The sequence below is a fragment of the Phalacrocorax aristotelis genome, chromosome 8 (genome assembly GCF_949628215.1).
Source record: "Phalacrocorax aristotelis chromosome 8, bGulAri2.1, whole genome shotgun sequence".
Lineage (NCBI taxonomy): Eukaryota > Metazoa > Chordata > Aves > Suliformes > Phalacrocoracidae > Phalacrocorax > Phalacrocorax aristotelis.
In genome coordinates this window covers 33,879,423-33,905,186 of record NC_134283.1, presented here as the reverse complement: position 1 = coordinate 33,905,186, position 25,764 = coordinate 33,879,423, and the positions used below count along the sequence as shown (strand labels likewise).

General features: G+C 45.6%; 1 protein-coding gene across 1 annotated transcript in view; it reads left to right on the top strand.

Moving 5' to 3' along the window:
- NRG2 (neuregulin 2) overlaps positions 1–22,793 on the top strand; it is a 90,538-nt gene extending 67,745 nt beyond the window's left edge. The window contains exons 7-11 of the mRNA XM_075102373.1: positions 15,259–15,361; positions 16,255–16,378; positions 17,616–17,743; positions 20,348–20,572; positions 21,987–22,793. Of these exons, the coding sequence (XP_074958474.1) occupies positions 15,259–15,361; positions 16,255–16,378; positions 17,616–17,743; positions 20,348–20,572; positions 21,987–22,644 (1,238 nt within the window). The 3' untranslated portion in view covers positions 22,645–22,793. The remainder of the gene's footprint in view (positions 1–15,258; positions 15,362–16,254; positions 16,379–17,615; positions 17,744–20,347; positions 20,573–21,986) is intronic.
- Positions 22,794–25,764: the final 2,971 nt, after the last annotated feature.

Here is a 25,764-nt window from a genome sequence, read left to right as displayed (position 1 = left end):
GTGATAAGCTGTATCTGCTAGCATTACTGTCTCAAGATGTACTATGTTGTGCAGTGCAAGAGATGTACATTTTCCCATGACTCTTGTGAGGGGTTGTGTGAGTCCCTCTGTACCAACTGAGGAAATCACAGCGAGGGCTGTAATGAAATTTCCTCTGAGGTGAGGTTGCATTTATGTTTTCAGAAGCTAAACCAAACATCAGTTGCTATTCAGGAGAGAGGGTTGGAGGCTGGCTCAGAGTCAGATCCTGGAGCACACCCAGAGGGCTGGATGGGCACACATGCATGCCTGGAACCCAGAGGTCACCTTGGTGGCTGCCACTGTCTCAGGGCTTCCCAGTGCCATGCAGGACACAGGCTAAATCTGCTGACTGGGCAGCCATATATCCATATATCTCCATATATCTCCCAGACACAGAGATGTTCCTGTCTCTCCTAAGGGGGTTGGACAGCCTTACATATGAGGTTGTGGCTAACTACAGTGGGTGTAAATACCCTAGAGCCCTTGCACTTAGTGCTTCCCAGTTTCTGATTTCCAGTTCCTAAAGGCTCGAGGCCTCCAGAGATGCCTCACTTATAGACATCATTAGCTAGTTCTGTTCAAGGCAGATGATTTTTCTGCATGCATATTCCGACGGTGTCCCAGCATCAGTGGGCTCCTGGTCTGGGTAAGGACCGGCCTGAAAGGAGGCACAGTTACAGCACATGAAGTCAGCCACAGTGACCCTCTGTGTGACCCATCCTGCCTCCAGGCTGGCTGTTTGGACCACCACAAATGGTGGTTTTAAAAAAAGGCTTTTTAAAAAGAGCCACAAAATAGGCTTTAATTAGTGGGAACCAGAGGAGAAATGCCTCTCCATGATGACTCCTTGACTGCTGGTACTCCCTCTCCCTCTGCTCTGTAAGAAATCCTGCAGTCCTTATTCTGAACTGGCAATAGCAGGAGTCTCATTAGCACATGCTAATATCTGGCAAGTGCTCGCATTAGACTCCCTTCTGCACCTATACAGACAAGATGCAAATGGGCTTTGTGAGGCCCTCCGGACAGCTTGGTGCTTTTACATTGCCTTTTGTTCCAAATTGGCTTCCCAAGTTGAAACCTCCATTGATTTATTCTTTCAGACTAAAACATGCAAGTAAGCTCTTTTTAAAATGACAAAACAAAATGTTCTGGTTTGATCTTTAACCTGATGCAAAAGGGTTTCCTTTCCACTTTTAAATCCATGGTGTCAGGGACCCCAGCTGCAGACAGCAGTGGGATGCTCACCCCACGAAGCTGATTTGTAGCATGTTTCATGAAGTGGTGCACAACGGGCTTAAACATTATTGTAACCATGCTGCAAAACAAAAACAGGGATGAAAATGAGTTTTGTGTCAGGAAAACGCCTTTTTAGAACATTAATGGCAAGAGTAAACAGTGTGGTTTTTTACCCAGCCTGCAGAATCCAGCTTTTTATGGGAATTAAATTTGTTTAAATTTTATTCATGTGTTAGAGCAACAACACCAACTTTAAAACTGACACATGTACATTTCCGTACTTAATTTCCATACTACATTACCTTTAACCACAAGATAGTAAGGTAAAAAAAGTTTAACGATCCAGGTTACCTGTCTGAATTTGGATAAAAGTCATCTAAGACAATACGTGTTTATTGCTGTTACCACTTTCAGGACACAGCATATACGTAGCAGCAACACTGCAGAAAAGCATGCACTGAAGATGCTGTTCTTTTGAAGAGGAAAGACATTTCACTTGAGTCTGGACTGTGAAATGCTTACTTTCTACTTTAATTAATAATTAGGGCACAGTAGAAGTTGCTGTTGCTCTATAATTTGCTCAGTGCTTCATCTCATATGGATTCTGACAGGTCAAAAGCTGAAACAGATTAAATGAGGTTCAGGCATTTCTACTGGAAATAAAATAGCTCAGTCCTGATTCATGCTTTGAGAACTTTGCCAGCACTTGACAGACACTTAAATAGCAAATAATGACACCTACACTGGTGTTTTTTTAAATGCATTTGGGGTATTTTAGGTTTTCAGGCCTAGATTCTTTAACATAAATATTAAATATTGCAATATGATTTTTACTAGGTATATCCCAGGGCTGAGTGATAGTCTCTGCAAAGTGAACTAAATTTAAGATGCTGTTATGAAAAGATACTTTGCTGAATTTGGGCCAGAGATGGAGATGGTGCAGGATCCCAGCATCATGCCAGATATTATGTATCTTCCTCCTGGGAGCAGCTTCCTATCTCACCAGTTCAAACCCTTATTCAGATTTTCCTCAGGTAAAACTCCCTATGTGCTCTAGGAGTTCAGGCTATCTTTGTCTATTTGATGGGTAGCTCTGGAGGTTTGTTTTTCTCTGATTATTCGAAATTCACTGCAATTATGAAGATGAAAATCAGATGTATTTAGATAGGTTTTCTCGCATGTGATGTTTCTCTATGTTGCTGTTAAAACCATATGACCAAGTACCTACTGCCAGACATTCTGCCAGACAACCTACTGCTTGAAAATGAAGAGGAGATGTTAAAGATGGAGCTTTTTAATATGTTGTGCTCACACTGTTGCTATTTTCTAACAGATTGGTACAGAGGAACTCACTAGGAATTGTATTATTGGGCTAGCTCAGAGACCTCCCAGTCTGTCCTGGCTCAGCCCTTACTTGGTTGAATAGGATTTGCTTTTGGTAGGAATTTGCAACAGCAGAATTCAAGCAAGTATATCAGTAGTTGGTTCCTATCTGCTTATAAGGAGTTTACATTTTATTTTGCTTGCATTGTAATGCAAATGTAATAGGAAATGTGTTGAGATGCCGGAGAAAAAAAGGTGAAGCATGCTGAAACAGCTACTTATCTGAGAAAATGGATGCATAGTGCAAACAGACAACATTGCTCTGGCCCAGCAAGGTGCCACTGTGTCAGCTCTCTAAGCCTGCCTTTACGCTAAGCCTGCATTAGTCTAAGCCACCCTGATGGTCTGTTTTCTAGCAAGGCTCATACCATAAGGAGATCTAAGGCAGCACGTTTATTTGGCGCAGCAGTGGCTAGGTATGTGTAGGCAGATGGCTACTGTCTGTCAGATGGACAATGGCCTGCTAAGTGGCAGCAATACAAATGAGAGCCTTTGAGACATTGATGCGTAGTAATCCCACATCCAGTAAGTATGGGCAAAATCTCACAGGGAAACTTAAAAGTTTTATCCTGTTTACCATAGGTCAGTTTTAGGACAGTCTGACAGATGGCTTTCCTACTTTCATCAGAACAGAAAACCTACCGGAAGGAAGGAAGGAAGGAAGGAGAGATGTCAGAGCAAACAGCTGCAAGTTCACTGAGTTTAAAATAGTTGAAAGGTACATATCTGAGAAGAAAAAGATGTTCTGACTTAAGATATGCTACTTAATCCTGTTTAGATGACGTTTGTCTGTATGAAATGTCACTGGTCTCAGTCTCTGGGCATGCTCCTCCATCCATGCATAAGGAATTGACTGATGGATCAAGGTTAGAAGATCATGTTGTCTAGGCTTTAAGTAACCTGTAAGAGGAAAGCCTTACAGAGGCTGTACGATTTAACTGAGGGACATAAAAGAAACATTTAAAGCAGTTCTAATTTAGACTGAAGGAGAATTAATGGCAGTGAACAGAGGGGACAGTGATTGTCTGCGATTACTATATAAAATGGAGTAATGCCCTGGTAGATGAGAATACAAAGAAATATTTCTGTGGGTGATAAGTCATTAAATCATCTTACTAAAATGTTTTTCACATCAAGGTCTTCATATTTCTATGTCTCCATACAATTATAGTTGCAGATATAATTTTTATATATATATATATACACACTTCATTGTACATATCATGGTAACATCATATAGTCTGCTAGTTTCAGGAGTTAGATCTTGCAGTTATGATATAACTCCAATGAAACCATAGGTGTTGGAGAGATCCTAACTCTCCAACCTAAAGCAGGAATCCTCCCTGACCCTGGCAACAAGGAATGCAATAACCAGCTGTACTGGCAGTCTGAGTTCACGTCATGAACTCATCTTCTGATCCCTGTTCTCTCTGGCCCCCCCTTTGCAGCAAGTGCAGCCAGACTCCCATTATTTTTTCAGTGATCTTTTAGATTTTTTTTTTAGAGGTCTGAGTCCAAATTCATACCCCACGCTTCCTTCGTAGTCACTGCAGAGGGTTTGGCACCCAAGGGTGAGCATTTGGCTGATTGAACTCTAGTGCTGCCATCCAGATGAGTACAAACTCATAGGTTTTTCTGTCAAATGTCTCTCCCAGAACCCTGGTACAGGTAGCTGCAGTCATAGATCACAGGTGTCTTTGTCTGGCTGTCCATGCACTAGTGAGAAATGATGTTTAACAGATATTGATCCACAGCCTGGATGGATCCATAGTATTAATACCCAGGGACCATTTTGCCTTTGCAGTCAGTTCTTCATCTCTGCTGGCACACGTGGGTGAAAAGTTCAGCAATATCACAAAAAAGTCCAGATGTCTTTCTAATATGCAAGCTTCTAGTGGGTACTGGAGGCTCACCCAGCTGACAGCTGTCTCTTGGGTCCAGCTTCATAGGCACAACTATGTCTTGTAGTTCTTTCCAGAAGACAGAAGCATGCCTGAAATCATCCTTCCTTTTAAGAAACTTTTTTTCTAAAGCTGTGTTGGCACCTGTATTTCATAGCTGCCTGTTCTACAACAGATCAAGACCTAGCTCAATCCTCTCTATTCTACAAGAAACTTTTCAGGTCTTTGTAAAACCCTGCTGGAAATTTGCTAATAAATTGCCAGGCTTTGGGTTGACTGTTTGTAAAGGTTTTGTAAAACACATTGGCAGCTATTTCACTCCTGGTGGGGCTGAGATACTGGAAGTTAAACATCATGAGCAACGACGTTTTTACCTTGCTTGCCTGCACATTTGGATTCTTTCCACTTGCAATTTATGGAACAATTTAGAAATTTGGGATGAAATTTTATGTTTGTGCTTGTCTCTTGTCTGTGGAATCTGAAATTTCATCTTAACTTTGCTATTTATTCATCTCCCAAAATAATTGTCACTGATCTAGAGGACAAATGTCATACCATTCATCTTCTTGTATAGTGAAACATTTTCATTTTCTACTTCGTGACCTAATTAAAGTTGAAGTCTGTAGCCTGCCTGTAAACATCCTGGAATAGAACTGACATTCATATACAATGTAATCTAGCATATTCTCCATTTTTACCTCTTATTTCATTCTTGGTTTCTTTAAAAACTGAATTTTAGTTCATAGTTGGAGTCTTTCTACTGGTCTGCTTTGGAAGCACAGAGCAGAATTTTCCATTGGGAGAGCAGGCTTTCTCTTCAACTTTGGGATCCCCTAAAAGTCTGTTATTCAGATATCAAATCCCTTTTTTTGAAAGGGAGAAAGACAGTTACTCTTGTTGCATGGTACTCAGTGTAGTCATCTGGAAACATGGAAGAGAAGAGCTTCATCTGAGAAATCTGTGTCTTGCAGTCAATGACTATCTGGTTAATTCTGCTTGCAGTGGACACTGATATGAAAGCGTATCCTGAGTTCCCAGCTTGTTACGTCTCCTAGGACTACCTAACCGTAGCCATCACAAGTTTAGTGTGATGGGTCTGGCTCCTGATCAATTTGCTGTGTGACAGGACATTTCCCTTGCATTGGCATTACAGATTCCTTCCAACCACAGATGACGAGCACGGGTATTTCCAAGATGAAAACCACCATCTGTTCTTGAACATCCACTGCACCATCACTGGGTGTGATTGTGTAATGATCTCAGCAGCATGATTCCTGCTCTATCATAACACATTTCCTGTAGATCAGATGTCTGTGTCTATCCCTTCAGTTGTTCATTCCAGGGAAATTGCTTTCATAGAACCTCTCCAGCCAGAAAAGCATACTCTGTTTCTACTTGCAGTGTCTGTATCAGGCTCTCTGGGCTGGAAACAGAATCACATGTTCCCACAGTGGCACACAAACTGGCTCCAACGCTGCTGACTAAACCATAATGGAAGCAGAGCACTGTAGGTTTATTGGGTGAGAAGCTTTTTATTTTTCTGAGGGATGGTCTCATTCAGTCTGAAGTCACCAGGCTGCAGCCAGAGGACTGTTAGTCATCACCCTGACATGTAAAAGTGACCTGGCATGTGGTTTTTGGACACTCACTTCTCACACTAAGGTGAAGTGTGCCCATGGGCAGAGGGATAAATGTGCCACTTCAAGCTCTTCTGGGAAGGTCTATATCTGAATTTCAGCTTCTCTGTTCTTCACTTCACTTCACTTCACTTCACTTCACTTCACTTCACTTCACTTCACTTCGCTTCACTTCGCTTCGCTTCACTTCACTTCACTTCTTCAGCAGTAGTGTCCTACCTGTTGATTGCGATATGAAAATGATAAGCAGAAGACTACTTTTTTTTAACTTACCTTTCTGTTTCCTCCACCTCTTACTCATCTGAACCCTAAAACAATATTTAGCAACATTTTAAATTCCACGAATGTTCTGCAGCTTCCTTTCAATGACATGGTAACTGCTGACCACTTACTTATAGGGCGATGACTATGCTGGGGTGTGGCTGGGTAATTACAGGGCGTTTGTGGTTTATCATAACAGGGTTATTCCTCTCCCCTGGACAGCAGTTCAGGTTATCCTTTGGGATCTCCTAAGGTTAATTGCATGCTAATCGACAGCAGCTTGCTAATACTCTATGTTACGTATCTGGACTTTTGAGGCCTACCAAATTATTTTTATTGATACACTACTGGACAAGCTAAGCGCCTGTGCAGTTTATGGAAAGTTTGCAAACTTTCTGTACTTGGAGATCCCATGTATTTCCCAGCCCTTAACGCAAGCAGTGTCCTCTGCCCCCAGTATCACGGGACTGCCTTGTATTGCTCCCTGTAACCCCTGGGAGAAGCCTGGACGAGGGTCCTGCAAGTATTACTCGTCAGTACAATTTATTATCAGTAGTCTGTCTTGCTGGTCCTCAGATGTTAATTCTCCACTTTGTTTTATGCCTTGGAGCATGCTCTGTGATCCAGATAGCCCTCTGGGGGACCAAGCGTGTTTAGGGGGAGTAAAGCGTGCAGTAACTAAACATCTTAACAACGTTCTTGGGCAACCTGAAGTCTATGTAAGCACAGGCCCGGTTTTCACAGCTGTTTGCTAAGGTTTTTATCCCTCTTAAACATCCTATAAGTCTACCATTCAGTGAGAACCATCTTGTCTTGAGGATATTTTAGATTTAATGTTTCTGTCTGATCATCTTTTAAAATACACTGTAGAGAAAAACAGTCACAAAATCACTGTGGATCAAGCAAGTGTAGGACTTTTTCTTCTGTCTGATGATAAGAAAAAAATCCACCACAAAATTTGTGACAGTGGGTCCACAGAGTACCCACCCTACTGGTAGCACCTAAATCCAACTGAAATTTTTCTTTCAGTCCACTTCAGCTGAAAGTCAACCTTTGGGGGACTTGAGTGTAAGGTCCATATATCACATGACTGTTCAGCAAGCCTAGCTTTAAACAGCTGAGTGGTACCAATATGGGTGATGAGAACCAACCAGAATCCCACACAGATGTGCTGCAGCTGAGATGAAGAGTGTGAAAATGAAACATTTTTGTCATCTCTCTCATATTTTTTCCCTTTGTCCCTTCCTCAACTCTCCCATGCCTGCTGCCTTTCTCTGTTGGACAGCTTTCTGTCATACATACAGTAGTTAGGTATTTGAACATTTCCAAACTACTGATCCAGTCTTCTTTCAGATCAACACAGAAGAGCCTAGCTTAGCTTTTAGGTACAAGAAATGTAAATACTGCAAAGTAATGCATTAAAGAGGCCAGCAGGTACTGTTTCCTTAGCACTGATGGCTGCATTAGGAAGAATGGGTTCTATCTTAAGTCCAACATTTTCAGAAACATTCAGCAGGCACATTTGAAAAGAGATTTTCCAAAAAACATGTCCTCACTTCAAATCATTTTGGGAGTCTCACAGCAGTTCAGGGTGCCCAGCCCTAGCTCCTTGCCATGACCAACGAGCTTGTGTGGGGTTCAGACAGAAGGCTGATGATGTGAGAAAAATAACATGCCCATTTTCTCAGCCTAGTGCTACCACCTCAGTGTTGTCTCACTGTAATTTATTTGCATGGTAGCCTTTCGGTATATTGTTTCCAATGGAGCTTGTCCCATGGGATTTGGAGAGCATTGCTGCACTCTGTTAGCACTCCTGACATGTATCAGTTTGTCTCTACAGATGGGATTCATGCATTTAATAATTTTAGCTATCCCAAAGGCTCCCCCTGCCACAAGCCTGGGATACAATACACCTCCCCACTGCAACCACCTCTATCGGCATGGAGTGAATCACCATCTGGAGGAGCTGGAGGACTTATGTGGACTTCATGCTTCTGTGTGGTTAATGGACACAGAGGGGACTGTTGCCCAAAGGTTTCTGGGCATCCCAAGCAGCCAGGTCTGTCAGACTGCCAGTCTAACTGGGAGGGTGAGTAAAATGTAGGTTGAGTGAACTGTTGCAGGGAACAGTGCAGGTGCTACACATCATGCTGAGCGTCTTCTCCACCTAGCAGCAAATATAACCCAAAGCTTTTCCTGATCAATCTCTTAAAAAAAGCAAAGGAGACATCTTTCAAACATGGTACACAGTCAGAAATATCTTTTGCTCCAAACCAAAATAAATTGTTGTCTGTATGAGAATTTTTGATTTCTCAAATATGTTTGCTACCAAGTGGTATATTGTTGATATAAAATAGGCATTACATGGTAATAGGCTTACATGGTAAGCCATGTTTGTGAAGATGATACCCCTCTGCTGAATACAGAATGATTACACGTTGAAGCAATGTTTTTCCCAGGGCTGGAGTCATCTCATTAGTCTCTGGATTGTACCATGTTGAATAATTTTGAACAGCGTCAAACCCTGAAAATCTCAGCCTTCTCTTGAAATGTCTCCTCCTTCACTGTCCCAGCACAGGAGGCATTACCTGCCCAGGCTGGAAGGAACTCCTGTGCAGGGGAAGGGGAGAGTAGCTCCCAATTCGATGTGTTCAGTTATGGGTGATACAGAAGCAATGCCAGTAGCCTGAAATGATGATAGAGAAGTGTTGAGTAGCTGTGGATGTCGGATACACGAGGATAGGCTGGGGTAAGGCTTCCTCTATCTGCAAAGCTACTGGTGGGTTTGTAGGCATAGGCAGGCACATACATTCCAGCTGCTGCATGGTTGCATGGTTTCTCTCCTGCTCAGGGAACCTGTATCTAAGAACCAATGAGCCAGATGGCTGTATCAGCTCCATGGGGTTGGGGAGCCAAAAGAAACTGCAGTTCTGACGTGAGAGGGACAGCAGGAAGGCTAAAGTTCCTCAGGTCCTGCCCACCACCTCTGTTTGCACAGGCATATTTGAGTTTGCAAAAAGAGAAAAAATGTTTTGAACTGCATCCATTTGTAGCTGTAGATGTTGCAATAAATCATGAAACAGGGAGGAAATGTATAGGCAGTGTGCAGCTATCAAATGGATCAGCAGCTTAGATATATAGATGAAATGTAATGTATCTCTACACGCATTTGTCATAGTGTCGGATGAAACAGTGTGTGTAATGGTAGCACGCCTTAGGAAAAGGTCAAGGCTAGATGTGATAACCAAGAGGTTTGGGATGAATGTATTCTGTCCAGTTCTCTGCTGCCCACCACATTGTGTCCATGTCACTGCAACTTGTACAAAATGTCTGTGAAATGCATGGTAGAATTTGCCCTTCCTTTTGCACAAATGTGAGATGTGAAGCAGAGAGCAGCCAGGTTTTGTGACCTTTAAATTATACAAAACTTCAAAAAAACCCAATCCCACCCAAATCCCGCCCCCCCCCCCCCCCCCCAAAGCCCCAAACATCGGCATTGATTTGAAGAGAAGAACCTGCTTTAGAAAAACTGTTTACATGTTCCATAATGATTTGTGCTGATTTCCCCCCGCCTAAAGTTTGAAGAGCATTGCATAAGAAAGCCAATACTTTTGTGCAGCAAAAGGCAGTTCCTATGGAAAATATAGTAAATAAATCTGGATATCTCCAAGCTGCAAATAATCTTGTGTGTATGGTGATTGGGAACAGCAGAGCTTATGTACAATGATAAGTATGGAGAACTTTAATGTTTATGTAAGAAAAACTGTCTTTAGGTGAGGCCTGTACCAGGAAAATTACTAAAATCCAGGATAGTTGTTTTGGATAACTGCATTGTTGATTCATTAGGTAAACTACTTTGCTTAGCACTATCTCTGCAAGAAGAACTGTAATCTTACTTGTAATGAATATGAATCTGAAAGTAGATGCCCCAATTTGAGCTTTTTTCAGCATGCTTATTTATAAAACAATGCAGAACCACAGCAGAAGTGAAATTTGGAAGATCACAGACTTGAGGGAAACCTTCAGTGCAATTTGTGCTTTTAGATCTGCAAGGGATCAGTGGTTCAACTGCAGATCCGTACCGCCAAGAACAGTGCTCGCACAACTGATGCGCCGTCAGGTGATTTACAGGCAATGCTGCCAGATGACGCTCTGCATCTGAGACCTGTCTTGAGGTTGCGGGTAGCAGAATCATGCTGACAGGCCTCAGGGCCCTGTACAAGTGCCCACACATCTGTCTGCCCAGCGCTTTTCTTTGGTGCACAGGCCTCCAGGCAGAGAGGGGCATGTGAAACCATGCAGGACATATTTTGCCTGTAGAAAATGAATGAATGGTTTTTACCAGGTTCATGCAGTGGCGATGTGTTTGGACCTGTCAGGAGTCATTTCAGAACAAGCGTATCCCCCCCCCCTCCCCCCCCCCCCCCCGCCTAAACTGTGAATTCCATATCAGGTACTAACAAACATGGCTCATCTCAAAAGAATTCATAATTAACTACAAGAATTCATAATTAACTTCCACTGCAATTTGTTTGGGTCTTTCTTTACATAAGATATAAGTTCTGGTGGGAATCTGAAATGCTCTGAAGCATACACTGTCTTCTGTGTAACTGCTGCTGAGCCTACAGAAAAGCTAACCTGCTGTAACTGCACAGTGTGTGTGTTTGTATATTAGAGATCTCTGACAGACCTGTTTTTCTTTTTCTCTTTCTCTTCCTTGTCTTCTTTCTGCATTGGCAGAGCATCTTGGATTTGAATTAAAGGGTATGGAACAACCATTCATTTATTAATCAGAAGCCATTAAGAGCTGCCCACATTATATTTATGGCTTTAATGGGATGATTAAAAAATCAGCTGTTCTGTTCTCTTCCCTGGCACCAAGATAGATGTTTGGATTGAAAAAAAACCAAACCAAAACAAAGAAAAACAGAAAAACGAAATGTAAACCTATGAAAATGCATGTGTATTTTTAGCAGCACTTTTTTCTTTGTTTCAAGCAGCAGCCTGGTGTGTGTGGCGTGACTGGGTTGTTACAATTGCCATGTCTCCTCATTCAACGTGCTTTTGTGTATTTAACTGAAAAGCTGGAGTTTGTGTCCATCCAAAAGGCTGCCAGCAGGCACCACTTGGGAACGGGCAGGCATTCCAGGAACTGGAAGGCAAGGTTTAGGAAGATCAGGGCTTTTATAGAAATTGCCATCCTAGACACGCTAACCTCCAGTGGATCCTCTGAAGGGTCAGAACAAGCTTTGCTGTTCCTCCTCCCAAAGGTTAGCAGCTTATTTTGGTTCTTGACCAGCAGGAAATGGTTCCAAGAAAGGTGGCATGGGACAAGTTAGTTTAGAAAACAGTGAGCCGGGGGAAGTCAGTAGTCTCCCATGAGAGCGGAGGGTGTAAAGCTGAGCATCATGGTAGCAAGCTGAAGTTTGGAAAAACACTGCAGTAACTTAAATGGTTTTCAAAATATCCCCTTTGGGCAATTACCTGGTCCTGCCCAGTTCCTCATAATCATATTATTTTTCTTCCTCAGTCCGTTTTTAGAAATATATCAAGTATCTCTTGAGTAAGCACCTGGGAAATCAAATGCTTGAGGCTAGGTTTCCCCTGAGTGTACAGGCCAGCTACAGGGAGGGCTTGGTCAGACGTGAGCAGAGAGATTTACCTTTGTCAGTTTAAAAAAATTGACCTGGCAATGTCAGCCAGAGCAGTCATTCACATGAAGACACTTCAGTTCCATTTGCTAGAGGTATAGGGACACCAATCTTTCAGTTCTGGATCCTAAATTGTCTCCCTGAGGTGGAAGGACATGCACTAGCTGAAGCTGGAGAAACTAATCTCCTCTGGTTTTTGTATGCCTGATCCACCGGGATTGGTGTGTATCCCCCAGCAGTTCTTCCCTGCTGCAGAAAATGTGTGCATTTTGAGTTCAGGTGCTTCAGAGAAAGTGGTGCTGCTAATGCTAATACACTTAAATAAACTTTAAAATCGAGGATTTTTGACATCCCTTTTTTGTTGATCTTGTGTCCTTTTCCTCATCCATTCTCAATGTCATCGCAGAACCACACACATCCTGTTCCCAGCCTGCAGTCGTCTCTTCTCTGTCATTCGTCTTTCACTTTCATGCGTTGCTGTGACACCCATGGCTGGACTGTGATTCTGTCGGCATTATGTGGCACCACATGGTTTGTTCATAGTGTTTGCTGCTGTAGAGTGACAATGCTGCTGATGAAGACGTGGTGTTTGTAGAGCATAGAGAACAAATGGACAAGTCCTGCTCCAGGATCTTACCTTCTCAAATACAAAATCGTAGCGTGCATTCTCTTATTTTCTTTCTGTCACTATTGAGATGGTTTTGTGCAACATGACGATACTGTGTTACTGAGCATCAACTTTAATGAGATGTTAGGAGCCAAGTTAAATTACTATCAGCAGGTCATTTAATTTTTAGTTTTGCAGCAGTGACACACAGCCTCACACTTCAGTGCTTCACATAGCAGAGCTGTCAGCTCAAGACAGAGAGGCTAAATCTGTATTTCTGATTAACTGAAACATTCCCCATGCAATTCAGGTGAAGGTTGAGGACAGTCAGACATGCCAGTGTCAGGGTCCCATACTGACATGATCACCAGAACAGCGGCTGTGATTTGAGCCTTGGGCAAAAAATTTTGTCATGTAGGTAATACCTATTACCTACAGGTAATAGGAAACACCATAGTTTTGATGGCTTCACACTCTTTTTTCCCTTGTCCATGAGTCAAAGGGAACAATTTATGCTTGAAAAAAAATATTTGTAGCAAAAAACATAGCTGGTGAAAAATCTTTGAAAAAATTGGCTGGCTGGCTGGGTCTATGGTGAAAACTGACCTGCCCTTGTACAAGGAACCACCTGGTTCCTTGTAGTAAAACACAAGGCGTATAAGGCCAGCTAGCACCCAAAGCCTGAGGAGGTGCAACGAGCTGGTGAAGCTGCTGCAGCTCAGTAACTTTCAGCCCAAGTGAGACCCATGACCTGTCGTTCCTGGTCAACACCACAGTGGAGATGGAGTCTGGGAGAGTCTCAGCTGCCTGACTTTCTAGTGATGGTGGGACATTGCCTTCCTGGGAACTCCACCAGTGCCCTGAGCAACTCATGAAGCCAAAGGCCAGGGTGCAAACCAAATGGATGGAAATCTATTTCTTTAAACTGTGGCTTTGCAGCACAGGCATGAAGCAAGCTCTACTGATTATGTTTTGCATCTTCATGCCAGGGCTGTCTTTCTCAGCCCTTGTTGAGCAAATCTTTCTTCATTCCCATTTTGAGAGTTAGAAAGAGATAAGCATTTTTCCTAGCACTTTTTTTTCTTCCAAAAATGTTTTTTCCTTCCTGAAATAGCAAGCTGAAATTGGCCTAAATATTCAGTTATCTGGAATGTTTCACTGCTTCCCACTTGGATTTTTTTTTTTTTTTTTTTGCTAAAGTCTAGTTCCAGGGGTTTCTCAGACCAGACTTGTTTGTCTTCTGGTTTTGTATTTCATTGTCTGGTAACACTAGGGATATCATATAGTCCATTCAAGGTATTTAGTGTGGCATGGTGAACCATGCTGAGCATAGCAACCATGGCATGAGTTTTATTGCCTAACCTATATGAAAAAATATTTCAATGAATATTAAAGAAGGCACAAACCCCAACAGCTTTAACATTAACACATATTATGGGGGCACAAGGACATTGTTCATAGGTACTGAACTAAAATGCTCATGGCAGCTGTGCACTGAATCCTTCTCTCAGTCATCCAGCTGGAGACCAAATTGCCTCTGCTGATCTCAGTGGAGATTTCTGGATGTCACCGAGAAGACCATCTGCTCTGGTGTAGCCACAGAGGGAGAGGTGTCCTTGCTGTGCAATTGCTGCCTAGGTGTAGTTCAGTTACACTGCAAGCAACTTCCTAGCATTTCCTTGGAGCTTTGATTAATGTGAATGAATTACCTCACTTCCAGCATGGTCTGGGTTTTGATGCAAGTGACTTATTTTTCTGGTTTGAAGGGTGGCCCATGACAAATGGTGATATTTGAGAGAAGCAGCAGCATGCTGCTTGGATTTTGTGTGTGTATATGAGTTACCTGGTGCAATGGAATTAATTGCTTCCTAGGGTTTCATTAAAAATCCATAACTGTAATTTGTTACTGTTTTAATTACTCCACTCCCTTTTCTTTGTCTAATGTGCTATCACTTTTCCATCCTCATTCTGCTTTTTGACTGTTTTAGGATGTCACTTTCAGCACCTACATGCTTTGGGGCCTGTTGCTCGGTGGTTTCTAGCATACCACTTGAGCTCCAGGGCATGCAGCCGCTGCAAGAAAAAGGCATTCTGAGTCCGTCAGAGCAGAGAGCCTGTGATGAGAGTATCACAGGGCATGCATGTACGTGGTGAGTGGGGGATGCTCGGGGACTTCCTTGGTAGGCTAGTAAGTTACCAAGAAGGGGGGACCTGCTGGAAGGGAGAGGAGAGTCATGGGGCTTTTTGAGATTAGTCACCAAGTTATGCTGCAGGAAAAGAAGAGAAAGCAAGAAGCATGTTTGAACACAGTGAACTACTGAGCAAGAGAGGGCAGAGGTGCAGAGACACCAAAGGATTGAAAGTCTCTTGAGGGGTGAGTAAGGTTGGGCCAGCTGGTTTCAGGTTTGGGGCAGCTATTAGAGATGGACAGTGGATTGGTTGGAGGTCTGACCGAGCCCTGTTCTCCATCTTACCCACATGTAGTGCTGGTTCCTGTGCAGTCAGACACATCCCCGGTGCTGGAGCCCATTTGTAACTGGTTTCTTTCTCTCCATTTGCAGAAGCGGAAGAGCTCTACCAGAAGAGAGTTTTAACCATCACAGGAATTTGTGTTGCCTTGCTTGTGGTGGGCATCGTCTGTGTGGTAGCTTACTGTAAAACCAAGTGAGTATGGGTGGTTAACAGACAATATCTGGCCAGAGGTTACTGAGTCATAGCGTTCATGCTTTCATGCTTTTTGCCCAAATGCTATTTTAAGGAGATGCTGTGCTGCGGTATTCCCAGGAAGGTCTCATGAAGGAGGCCAGTGAAGCCATCTACCAGGCTGTGCCTGAGCAGGATGTTTTCCTGCGACCATTTGCTTATCCCCTGAATCAGCATCATTTTGCCCAGCCAGGTGGTGCTGTGGTACTGGGAAAAGCTGGCCCCCAAGCCATCAGCTCATCTCCTGACAGCAGAAGCACATTGGTTGTTGTGCAGGAGCTGTGGGCTCAGCTGTGTACATGTCAGGGTCTTTCAGAGCAATCCTGATGGAACAAGAGGCCTCTTTTATAGCCAGCCTCCCCTGCCTGGACTGCACCTCACCTCAGTTCAGAGTGAGGACACAGTGGGTCTTGTAGAGTGGATGCCCTGCCAGGGGCACAGGTAGGCTTTGCCACTTTGTGCTTAATGCAGGACAGGTCAAGTGCCTTGCACCAGGGCCAAGCCAGGACCTGCTTCCCCTTTTCCTTCTCCCTGCTTTTCTCCTCTGCTCCCAGCACCATGATGCCCCTGGCTCCACTGCATTGTGCTGGGCCTTGTCTTGCAAAAGGCGACCCTGGACCCAGCTTCCCAAATTGACCATAGTGAGAAATGTTCACCTTTTTTTTGAAAAAGCAGAAGGTGGCAGTTATTGAATGCCTTGTTTCTTCCTGTTTGCAGCTTTCCACAAACACCATTGAAACATCAAGCGGGTCTGAGACTTGCCTTCTCTATCATCTGTCCCCCAGGTGTCTCTGGGGGCAGAGAACCCCATAAGATAAGTCTTCCTAATAGATTTTTTCCCTTCTGTTTTAAAGGAAACAAAGAAAACAAATGCATAATCATTTACGGCAGAATATGTGCCCTGCCCATCAGAACAGGAACCTTGCGAATGGGCCAAGTCATCCACATTTGGATCCTGAGGAAATCCAAATGGCTGATGTAAGACCTTTTGTCTCTGTCTCCCTGCATGTTACTGAGTGCCTATTTTCCACCAGGGATTTGATGTGGATGTGTATGCTTACATACCTGTGTGCATGTGCATGAGGAGCAAAACACTAACAAACTTGAACAGGAAGATGAGATTCTGCATAGAAACATTTCCAAAATCAATATCTGAAGCAAAATGTGATTTTACTTTGAAGCATAGAATGAGATTAGGGCACTTGGGACAGGCTTGTTTTGATGAATCAAGTGTGATCTTGTTTCCCTCTGAGAGAGGTGTTCCTGATGTTTCCTGTTTATTGAGCTATCTCATCAAGTCCCACTTTGCAGCATGACAAATGCAATTGGTGCAGCAGTGGCTGGAGCCGCCAAGGTGACCATGTTGTGCTGAAGCATATTGTGGTGATCTGGTCAACACCACCTTAGCCCACCTGCCTGTTAACCCACCAAGAGTTGCATCCTGGGCAAGGTGGGATGTTCTGGTGGGGTGCCAGTGTCACATCAATGAGAACAAGCTAAGGGAAGGGCATTTCAGCTGCTCTCATGACTTCAGTCGCATGAGATTCCCATCAAACTCTGTGAACTCAATAGGACCGTTGATGTGCTCAAGTGCCTTGCTGGACCAAAGCAGTGAAAGGGGTCAGAAAAGGGACGGGGAAGGCAGAGCCAAACGAAAAGAAGTACTGATGGAAATTAGTACAATGGATCAGTTACAAGCACTGAGGGAAAGGGAATTTCTAAGAACCACAGCCCTCTGGTCCCAAAGTACTGATTTCCCCAGAGGGTTTAGTGTCGTCGTGAAAAGCAGTGCTTCTTGTTACATGAAGGAATATCTCAGCATAAATATATGGTTTGCATCTGGTGTTTCTGTAGCACTTGTATCTCTGGCAGATCTGATGTGGTTGTCCTTTTGCTGGTACTGTCAGGTGTATAACCTTCTGTGAGCACAGATGTTTTCCTGCTCAGTAGCTGCACGTGGTACCACTACCCTCTGGGGAACCCTTTGGCTCTTCACATCCTTCTTCAGTCCCCATGCCATGGCCCTTTTCCAGTGTGCAAAGGGCAGGGGCAGAGAAGAGCCTCCAGCCTCCTTGGCTCTTTCTGTGGGGTGTGGAGCTGTGAGGTTCACTCAGTACTCATCTAATTTCACCAGAAATAATCAAGCCACCTGAATTTGGCTGTGGCACCCTTGGCAAGCTGGTGGTTGATCTGTGTGATTCTTTGTATTTTGCAGTATATTTCTAAGAATGTTTCTGTCACTGAGCATGTGATCCGAAGGGAAACAGAGACAACTTTTTCGGGAAGTCACTCCTGCTCCCCATCTCATCACTGCTCCACAGCCACTCCGACATCCAGCCAGAGGTGATGTATAACATTTTCCCCTGAACTTTCTCCTGCTGTTTGCCTTAGGATGCTGTGAGATCCAAAGTCAGTAAAAAGTTTTCCATGTTGACAGTGTGGGCCTTTGCTGGCACAGCCAGTTAGTGAAAGGTGCAGAAAGGTGTGATCCTTGACCTGCAGTGAGGTGCCAGAAGGAACCTGCTGTGCTGACATAGCTGGAAACTAGGAGGAAATGAAGTTGTGCTTTCATGCTTTGCACAGACAGAAAAGGGGGGGGATGTTGCATTTAGGAAACATTTTGCAAGTTCTGTTTGCAACCAGATTGGACACCTGCAATAATTCATTAAGCACACACAGCTTATTCATTTCATGCTTGATATATTTAGAATGTATCGCCTTGCGGAAGGCAACGTACACAAAGTATCACAAAACATTCTGGCCAGTTCCTCAAGTTAGGGTCCGACTTGGAAGTCCAGTTTTTCAGCAGAAAAAGCCACTCCTGAGCAATTTATCACAGTCCAGAAAGTTGTGTTAGAATCTCAGCCTCTGAGGTGGTGGCACCTCTTTCACTGGAAGTCTTTCTGAAGCTCTCAGGAAAACTGGAGCTAGCAGGAAAGTACCAATAATTCGTGCTAGACATAATGAGGCATAAATTTTTTTTACATCTCAAAGTAGCCACTGGGGGGAAGAGCAGCATGGCTTGGAAGCTGAAATTCACGGGTTTTGAGAGCATTTAAATTGCAGATGGAGATTCCCTATTTGTCCAGAAAAGTCCTTCAAATGCTCTAGAGAAAATCCTGTGCTGAGTTTGGATGTTCAGGTTCTTCCTCTTTCATAGCTCTTGTGCTTCTTCCAGTAAGCAATGGTGTTGCCCTAGGAGAGCACTTGCCTTTGAAAAGTGACTACAAGGTGCAGGGGAGCCATATCTACAGCCTGCCAATGACATATAGATCACATTGCATCAACTTTATAAAGCGAAAGTTACCCTGGCTTATTTACTTCATTAGCCTGACGTGTTTGTCTCCATTTGTCCAGGAAGCAATGAATCCTTTCAGCTAGGGCTCAAAGATGGCTCCTGACAGGTTTCTTCAGGGTTCAGGCATTCATCAAGGATGAGCAAGTACTCTCAGTGTACAATGCATCACATCAACTTTAGATATTGAACTTAAGTTTTCAGGTCAATTTCTCCCCAGACTCCTCTGACTAGACCTCCAACAAGTAGAGAGGGAGCTAAGAATGACTTGCTGGGCTGGAAGGGACTGCCTTTGCCCAGGGAAATCCTTCCCCTGGTGAGCTATATGGTGTGTTTTCCAGGTTTTTTTTTTAATTTGTATGCTGCAGCCCAACCCTGGCTAGGTGTGTGCAAGCTTGAGCCAGGCACACAGAGGCTCCTGTGCCCGCAGAGCTGCACCTTGCTGGCCTTCCATGCTCACTTCAAAGTCCTGGGACCCCGGGGCCATCCCTGGGAACCTCTTGAAGACACAAAGGTGTGTCTGGAGGGCAGCATTAACAAGACAGCTGTGGGGAGGCACTTACCTTGCATGGCCCCTGGTCCTGGCTACCTGCCACCTAATCCTCCTGAGTCAAGTGCAATGAGCAGGTGTTTCTTGAAGTCATGCCAGAGGCAAAGTACTGGCATAATCGGGCTCCATTTTACTTGATCAGCACCTCTAATGAGGACACCATTTGAAGTTATAAATGAGTGTGGTGGTTGCAGCCGAGCATGTGCCTGGAGCTATCAATAATTAAAAAGTTCTTGGGAAGTCTTAATGAGGCCTGCTCTTTGCAAACCTGCACCCAAAAATCCTCTGCTGGCACAGCTCCATCTGGTGCAGTTTGGGAGTTCAGAGGTGTTGCTGTAATAGATCACATATTTCTGCTATGGAGATGGGTCAGCCTGGTGGCCATGGCACAAGTGTGCCCCCAGTGCGTGCATGGCCCCATGCATCCCCAGTGAGTCACTGCAGGTTGTCTTCTTTGCACCAAGACTAGGGCAGGTGGAGTTCCAAATGCTCAGCAAGGTCTAGTCGATGTATCATAGTTTTTGTCTAGCACCTAGAAAATGTTTTGCTGCCAAAATCTTTTATAAATCAGTGGAAACTGAACGTCTAGATCTACCTTTGGTATGTTGTTCTCTGCTGATGATAAAGTAATTTTGAGTGGGGTTTTTTCTGGCTTCTTTCTGGTAGCATTGCTGAAGGGGCTGTCATCTGGCAATGCAGATGGCACATCTGAAGATCCTTTGCGGACTTGCCTTGGCACAGCCAGTCTGTTGCTCCACACCCAGAATGCTTTGCAAGCGCAAAGCAGAATTACCCTGGCCTCCCTCCAGAGGCTGTCCTGCCCTGGCCCTGGCCATCAGAAGGTTGTGTGATAAATACCTGGTATTCACTTCACTGGCTTGCCTTTCTTTACCCTCTAATCATATCTCCAAGAAGTAGCAAAGAAAGGCAAATCAAAGGCAGGGTTGGGAAATTGCACTTCCCTGGCCAGATGTATCCCAGCAAGATAGAGGAAAGGGATGCCAGTGCAGAGCAGAGGGTGAGCTGTGCCTGCATGCAGTTCTTTGGAGAAGACCTTGGTGGGGATTCCTTGCTCACTGTCCATATGGGGTTTCGTCCACAGACATGAAAGCCACACCTGGAGCTTGGAGCGGACGGAGAGCCTGACTTCAGATTCCCAGTCCGGGATAATGCTGTCCTCAGTGGGAACCAGTAAATGCAACAGTCCTGCATGTGTGGAGGCACGGGCTCGCCGTGGGGCTGCCTTCTGCATCGAGGACTCACGGAGGCCCACGACACAGTATCGTGACTCAGTGGATTCTCTGCGGGACTCACCACACAGTGAGAGGTCAGACCCCACTGCGTGGTGCCACCTGGGCACAGCAGAGACAAGCCGTGCCCTCTGTGCCGGATGTAAAAATGTTTGCCTCTGCCCAGCCCTTGAGCAGCAGTCCCATGGTAGCACTGGATAAACTCCAGCACTGGTCCTACCAGAGGAAGCCACTAACCCGGGAGGCCACTCTGGTAGGGGCAGCAGCAAGCACTGCACCCTGCTTATCTGGTGGCAACACAGGTTTGGAGCACTGGGATGAGAGGAGAGGAAAATACCTGGCTGCGATCGGCAACTGGTGACGAAAAACTGGCTGAGAGCACACCCTGGGCAGCCTGGCAGGCTGGCAGCTCAAGCAGGGTCTGGCCCCAGGTGTATGGGGAAAAGATGTGCGTCCTCAGCATAATCCTGAATGGCCTGGTGAGCAGAGGTGCTTTATGTTGGCACAGCCTTGAGACAGGACACTGTATGATGCAGCCTTCTGGGGAACACAACTACAGAGCTGAGACACCATCAGCCAGTGAGAGGCAGCAACAGTCATCTTCTGGGGTCTCATGCCTCATGGTACAGAAGCACATCTCCACCCTTGCTCCATCCCCTTGTGGGTAGCCATGGGGGACCCTGGGTGGCCATGTGGCCACTTTCAGGCAGTTACCCTTCAAGGCAGTGGACTTGTCCGTGGGGCAGAGGGGTCAGCCTGTCCATTCAGGCAGACTGACCCAGCTCATACAGATGTCTCATACTTCACAAGACATGCAGGTAAAAAGGCACCGGCCAAGCCAGGCAGCCTGGGCAGCCTGAAATGAGCAGAGACACCAATTGGCATTGCTGAGAAGAAGTGAAATCTGCTCCTTAGAAAGAGGTTATGCCAAAGGAAGGGCTTTTTGGAGAGGGGCTAGATCAGACCTGAGTTGCCACATTGATGTCACTAGAGTGGATGAAAGCAATAGATGCCTTTTTGAGACACAAGATTTTTGCTGAGGCAGAGGAAACAATACCCAGGCTTTCCCCATCTGTGGCCTGAGCATGGGGTGGGAATTTCAGGGACATTCCTCAGAGACAAGCCTGGTAGCTCCAGAGAAAGCAGCTGGCAGGTAGACGAGAGGCAGGGAAGTCTTGACTCAGCATGCTGGGAGATGCTGCAAGGTTTGCAGCAATGCAAGATGGGAATTGCACACCGAGTCCCTCGGGCAAGTCAGCCCTGGGATGCATGGTGCATGGTGCCCAAGGGCTCACTGAAGCCACCAGCTCATCCTCCCTCGGCACAGTGGTGCAAGGTCTCTCCGCTTAGTTCCCCAGGAGAAGCCCAGCTCCAGGACCAGGTGCACTGGAGGCCTCATGTGTCCCTACACCCGATGTTCAATAGGGCGCGGGCACAGCTGGAGGCTTTTGGGGTTGTTCAGTGTCCAAACACAGGTGTTGCTTCTTTCAGGTACGTGTCAGCCCTGACCACACCAGCACGCCTGTCACCGGTCGACTTCCACTACTCGATGGCCGCGCAGGTGCCCACCTTCGAGATCACCTCTCCCAACTCGGCACATGCTGTCTCCCTGCCGCCGGCGGCCCCCATCAGCTTTCGTGTGGAGGAACAGCAGCCCCTCCTGCGGCGGTACCAGCTCCCCTTCCAGGACATGCAGAGGTACGACAGCTACTACCAAAGGAAGACCTACCTAAATGACAGCATGGGGAGCCTGCCCTCCAGCCCCTTCCGCATCACGGAGGATGACGAGTACGAGACGACACAGGAGTACGTCACAGCGCTAGAGCAGCCAAAGAAAACAGCCAGCAGCAACAGGCGGTGGAAAAAATCCAAACTGAATGGGCACATCCCTCACAGAGCCAGAGCTGTCCGGGACTCCTTCTCCTTGAGCAGCGCTTCTTACAGTGAGTCTGACGAGGAGCTGGTGGCTGAGAGCACCCCCTTCCTAAGCACTCAGAACAATGAGGCGGCGCACACAGAGTCGCCCCCGCTCCACCGGCCAGGTGACAGCCGGACTCACTACTCCTGCAGCAGACACAGTGCTCATGGAGAGAGCGGGCGCAGCAGCCTGGTGCACACGACACCCAAACCGGACCCAGATCCTCTCTAGGCACCTCCCAGACTCACGCACCCGCAGACATAACCCACATGGAGGAGGCCAAGGAGGGAGACGAGACAAAACAAAAATAAATATTTTTATTTTATATAAAAGAGGGAAAAAATATAACAAATAAAATGTTTTATTTTCATTTTAGCAAAGTTGTCTTATAATGGCTAACAGCAATGACTTTTTTATAGGGAATCTCTATTTATATGTAATGTCTTGATTTACAGCTTCCGAGAAAAAAAAGTAAAAAAAGAAAAAAAAGAAGAAAAGAAAACAAACAATAAAGTTAAAAAAAAAGTGGGCCAATTTTTGACTACTTTAAAATAGAAAACAAAACTATCATGGTGCCTTTTGCTGTATGCTAGTGCTGGGATTCATGCCGAGGATTCTGTTTCAGTAGCATTTTTAAGATCATATGATCATAGATTTTTGTTTGGGAGACAACCTGTCACAAGGGCGCTCTTTTGTTGGAAGAAAACAGCCTCGCCACGTTGCCCCGTACCCTGCTATTAATGATCTTATTCTTTAAGGTATCATTTAAACACACATCAAGGACATGAGTGGGAGCATTTCCATTATCATGTCTAACGGGGATCTGTCTTGCCCTGTAAATTACTTGTATTTTTGCTTAAATCAGGAGTAAAAGAAACCCAACAGCCCCATACCGAAATGCAGAAATAATGGTTATTTTGCAACATAGGTAGGAAGAGAAAATGAAATTGTGCAGCAGCAGCATCCCTTACAATATAGCTCTCAACCTTTGGCCATTTTACGTGGGGGTCTGAAGTTGGGTTGGCACAGGTTTGTAGTCAAACAAGGCAGGCACCTGTATGAACGTGGTGGAATAATGCCCTGTTACATGCAGTTGAATCCAGTTCACTGCAGCCAGCCCTGGCAGGCAGATGGCACTGCACAGTGGTCCCAACAGGGTGGCCTCCATTCAGCTGTGGTGCCTGGTGGCTGTATTGCCATATGGGTGCCGTGCTGGCCACAGTGTCCCCTTGACTGAGCAGTGTAGCCGTGGTGTGACATTGGCCATGGCTCCACATGCCATGGTGCTGTAGGGCTGCCAGGCCTGTGGCGTCCTGTGTGCCATGCATGGCTGCGGTTCAGGCGGTGCCAGGGGGACACCAGGACGGTGGTCCGTGGCACAGCACAGCCGTGGCTCACCCTGGATGCCGTGCCAGGCAGCTGATGGCTGTGCTGGCCTGGGGTTTGGCAGGAGCCCGAGCACTTCTGGCCCCACTTGTCGCCCCTGCATTGGCTGGGAAGGGCCCTGCATGGGGCAGCCCAGCGAGCGGATTCTTCTGTACCACCATGCCATATATTGTAAAGACAGTTGTTCCCATCACATCTTGCCATTGATGATCAACGTCGTGTTTCTGAACTCGGAGCAGCTCTGGCCATTGGCTCTGTGGCGCAAAGAGACAGTCCTGCGTGTCTAGGTGGCAGAGCATCACTCGTGGAAGTGCCCCTCTCTCCTCAGTTCTCTGCAGCAAACCTGTTTACATTGTAGCCTGACTTTTCTTTTTATATTTTTACTTCTGCATGTCCTTTGCATTTCAGATACTGTAGATTGGATGCATGGTGAAGCTGTGACTGAGAAGATAATACAACAATTGACAGTGTATTTCATTTAACTTTTAGCAATAAAGTAACTAAACCCTCTATTCCTCACCCATGATGGGGTCAGATAGAAAACTCTGCTGATTTGTCATAAGATGATTGTCAAAGTTTGCTCTGGATTGTCTGAATGTCAGAACTCTCGACTGTTTAACACTTGAACATTTTTTATATTATAAATAAAATAAGAAAGAACAAATTGTGGGCTGCATTAATCTCAGATGATTTGGGAGGCAAATGGGGAGCTGTGACAGGTACCATACACAGAATCACAGACTGTTGAGGTTGGAAGAGACTTCTGGAGGTCATCTGGTCCAACTCCTCTGCTCAGCCAGCTCACCCAGAGCCAGTTGCCCAGGACTGTGCCCAGTCAGGTTTTGAATATTTCCAGGGATGGTGACACCACAACTTCTTTGGGCAACCTCTGCTACTGCCTGGGCACCCTCAAAGCAAAGTGTCTTCTTGTGTTCAGACTGAATTTCCTATTTTTAAATTTGTGCCCATTGCCTCTTGTCCTGTCACTGGGCACTACTGAGAAAAGTCCAGCAACCTCTTCTTCATTCCCTCCCATCAGGTATTTTATACATACGGATAAGGTCCCCCTGAGCCTTCTCTTCTCCAGGCTGAACAGTCCCAGCTCTCTCAGCCTCTCCTCATATGAATGGTGCTCTGGTTTCGTAAACATCTTTATGCCAGTAGAGATCCAGATGTGGGTGTTTTTCTACCTCGCATGGACGTCTGACCTTCACTCCAGGGCTCAGGAGTAGAGGCTCACTGAGGTGAGTGGATGCTACCCACACATCTCCTGAGGGAATGCCATTCCTTCTCCACCTGCAGACTGGGAGATTCCCCCTTCACCTCACCTGTGGAAGCTTTCTCTTGTGCCAAGAAAAGTCAAGATTCATGGTACATGCTTCATATGCTGGCACCAAAATCAGTGACTTTTGCAGTAGAGTGGAGATGCGTTGGGTCCAATTCTGCAGGTGCTGTGCCACCATGCAACATCTTCCCACCCACAAAACATGTCCCTTCTTCAGCTTTTCCATGGCAATTCTGTGTCTCTGGCTAGCCCTCATGCAGGGGAATCACTGAGAATATGGTGTATTCACAGGAAGCACAGTTCCTGAGGCTGCACCCATGGCTCAGTCCAGCTCAGACTCCACTCCCTTGTTCCTGTTTAGTGAGAATAACAGGTGCCCAAAAGTCCCAGCTGAACTCACCTAGTAGGAGAGGGATCTGCTACACACTGGTCTGAGTTGATGCCATAGGAATGGAGAGAGCCTCCAGTCCTCAAAATGATGCCCATGCTGAAGGCCAGGATAAGCACACCCACAGACCGGGCTTCTTCTGCTCCAACACCCCCAGGATGCCCATTGCCTGACCTGACTGAGTCACAGGCCACCCCAACATCCAGTGCACGTTCTGTGGGGACTCCAGCCAGATCAGAGGGCTCAGCGCTTCACCCTGAATAAAGGCATCTGAGTACTGATGTCCCAAAAG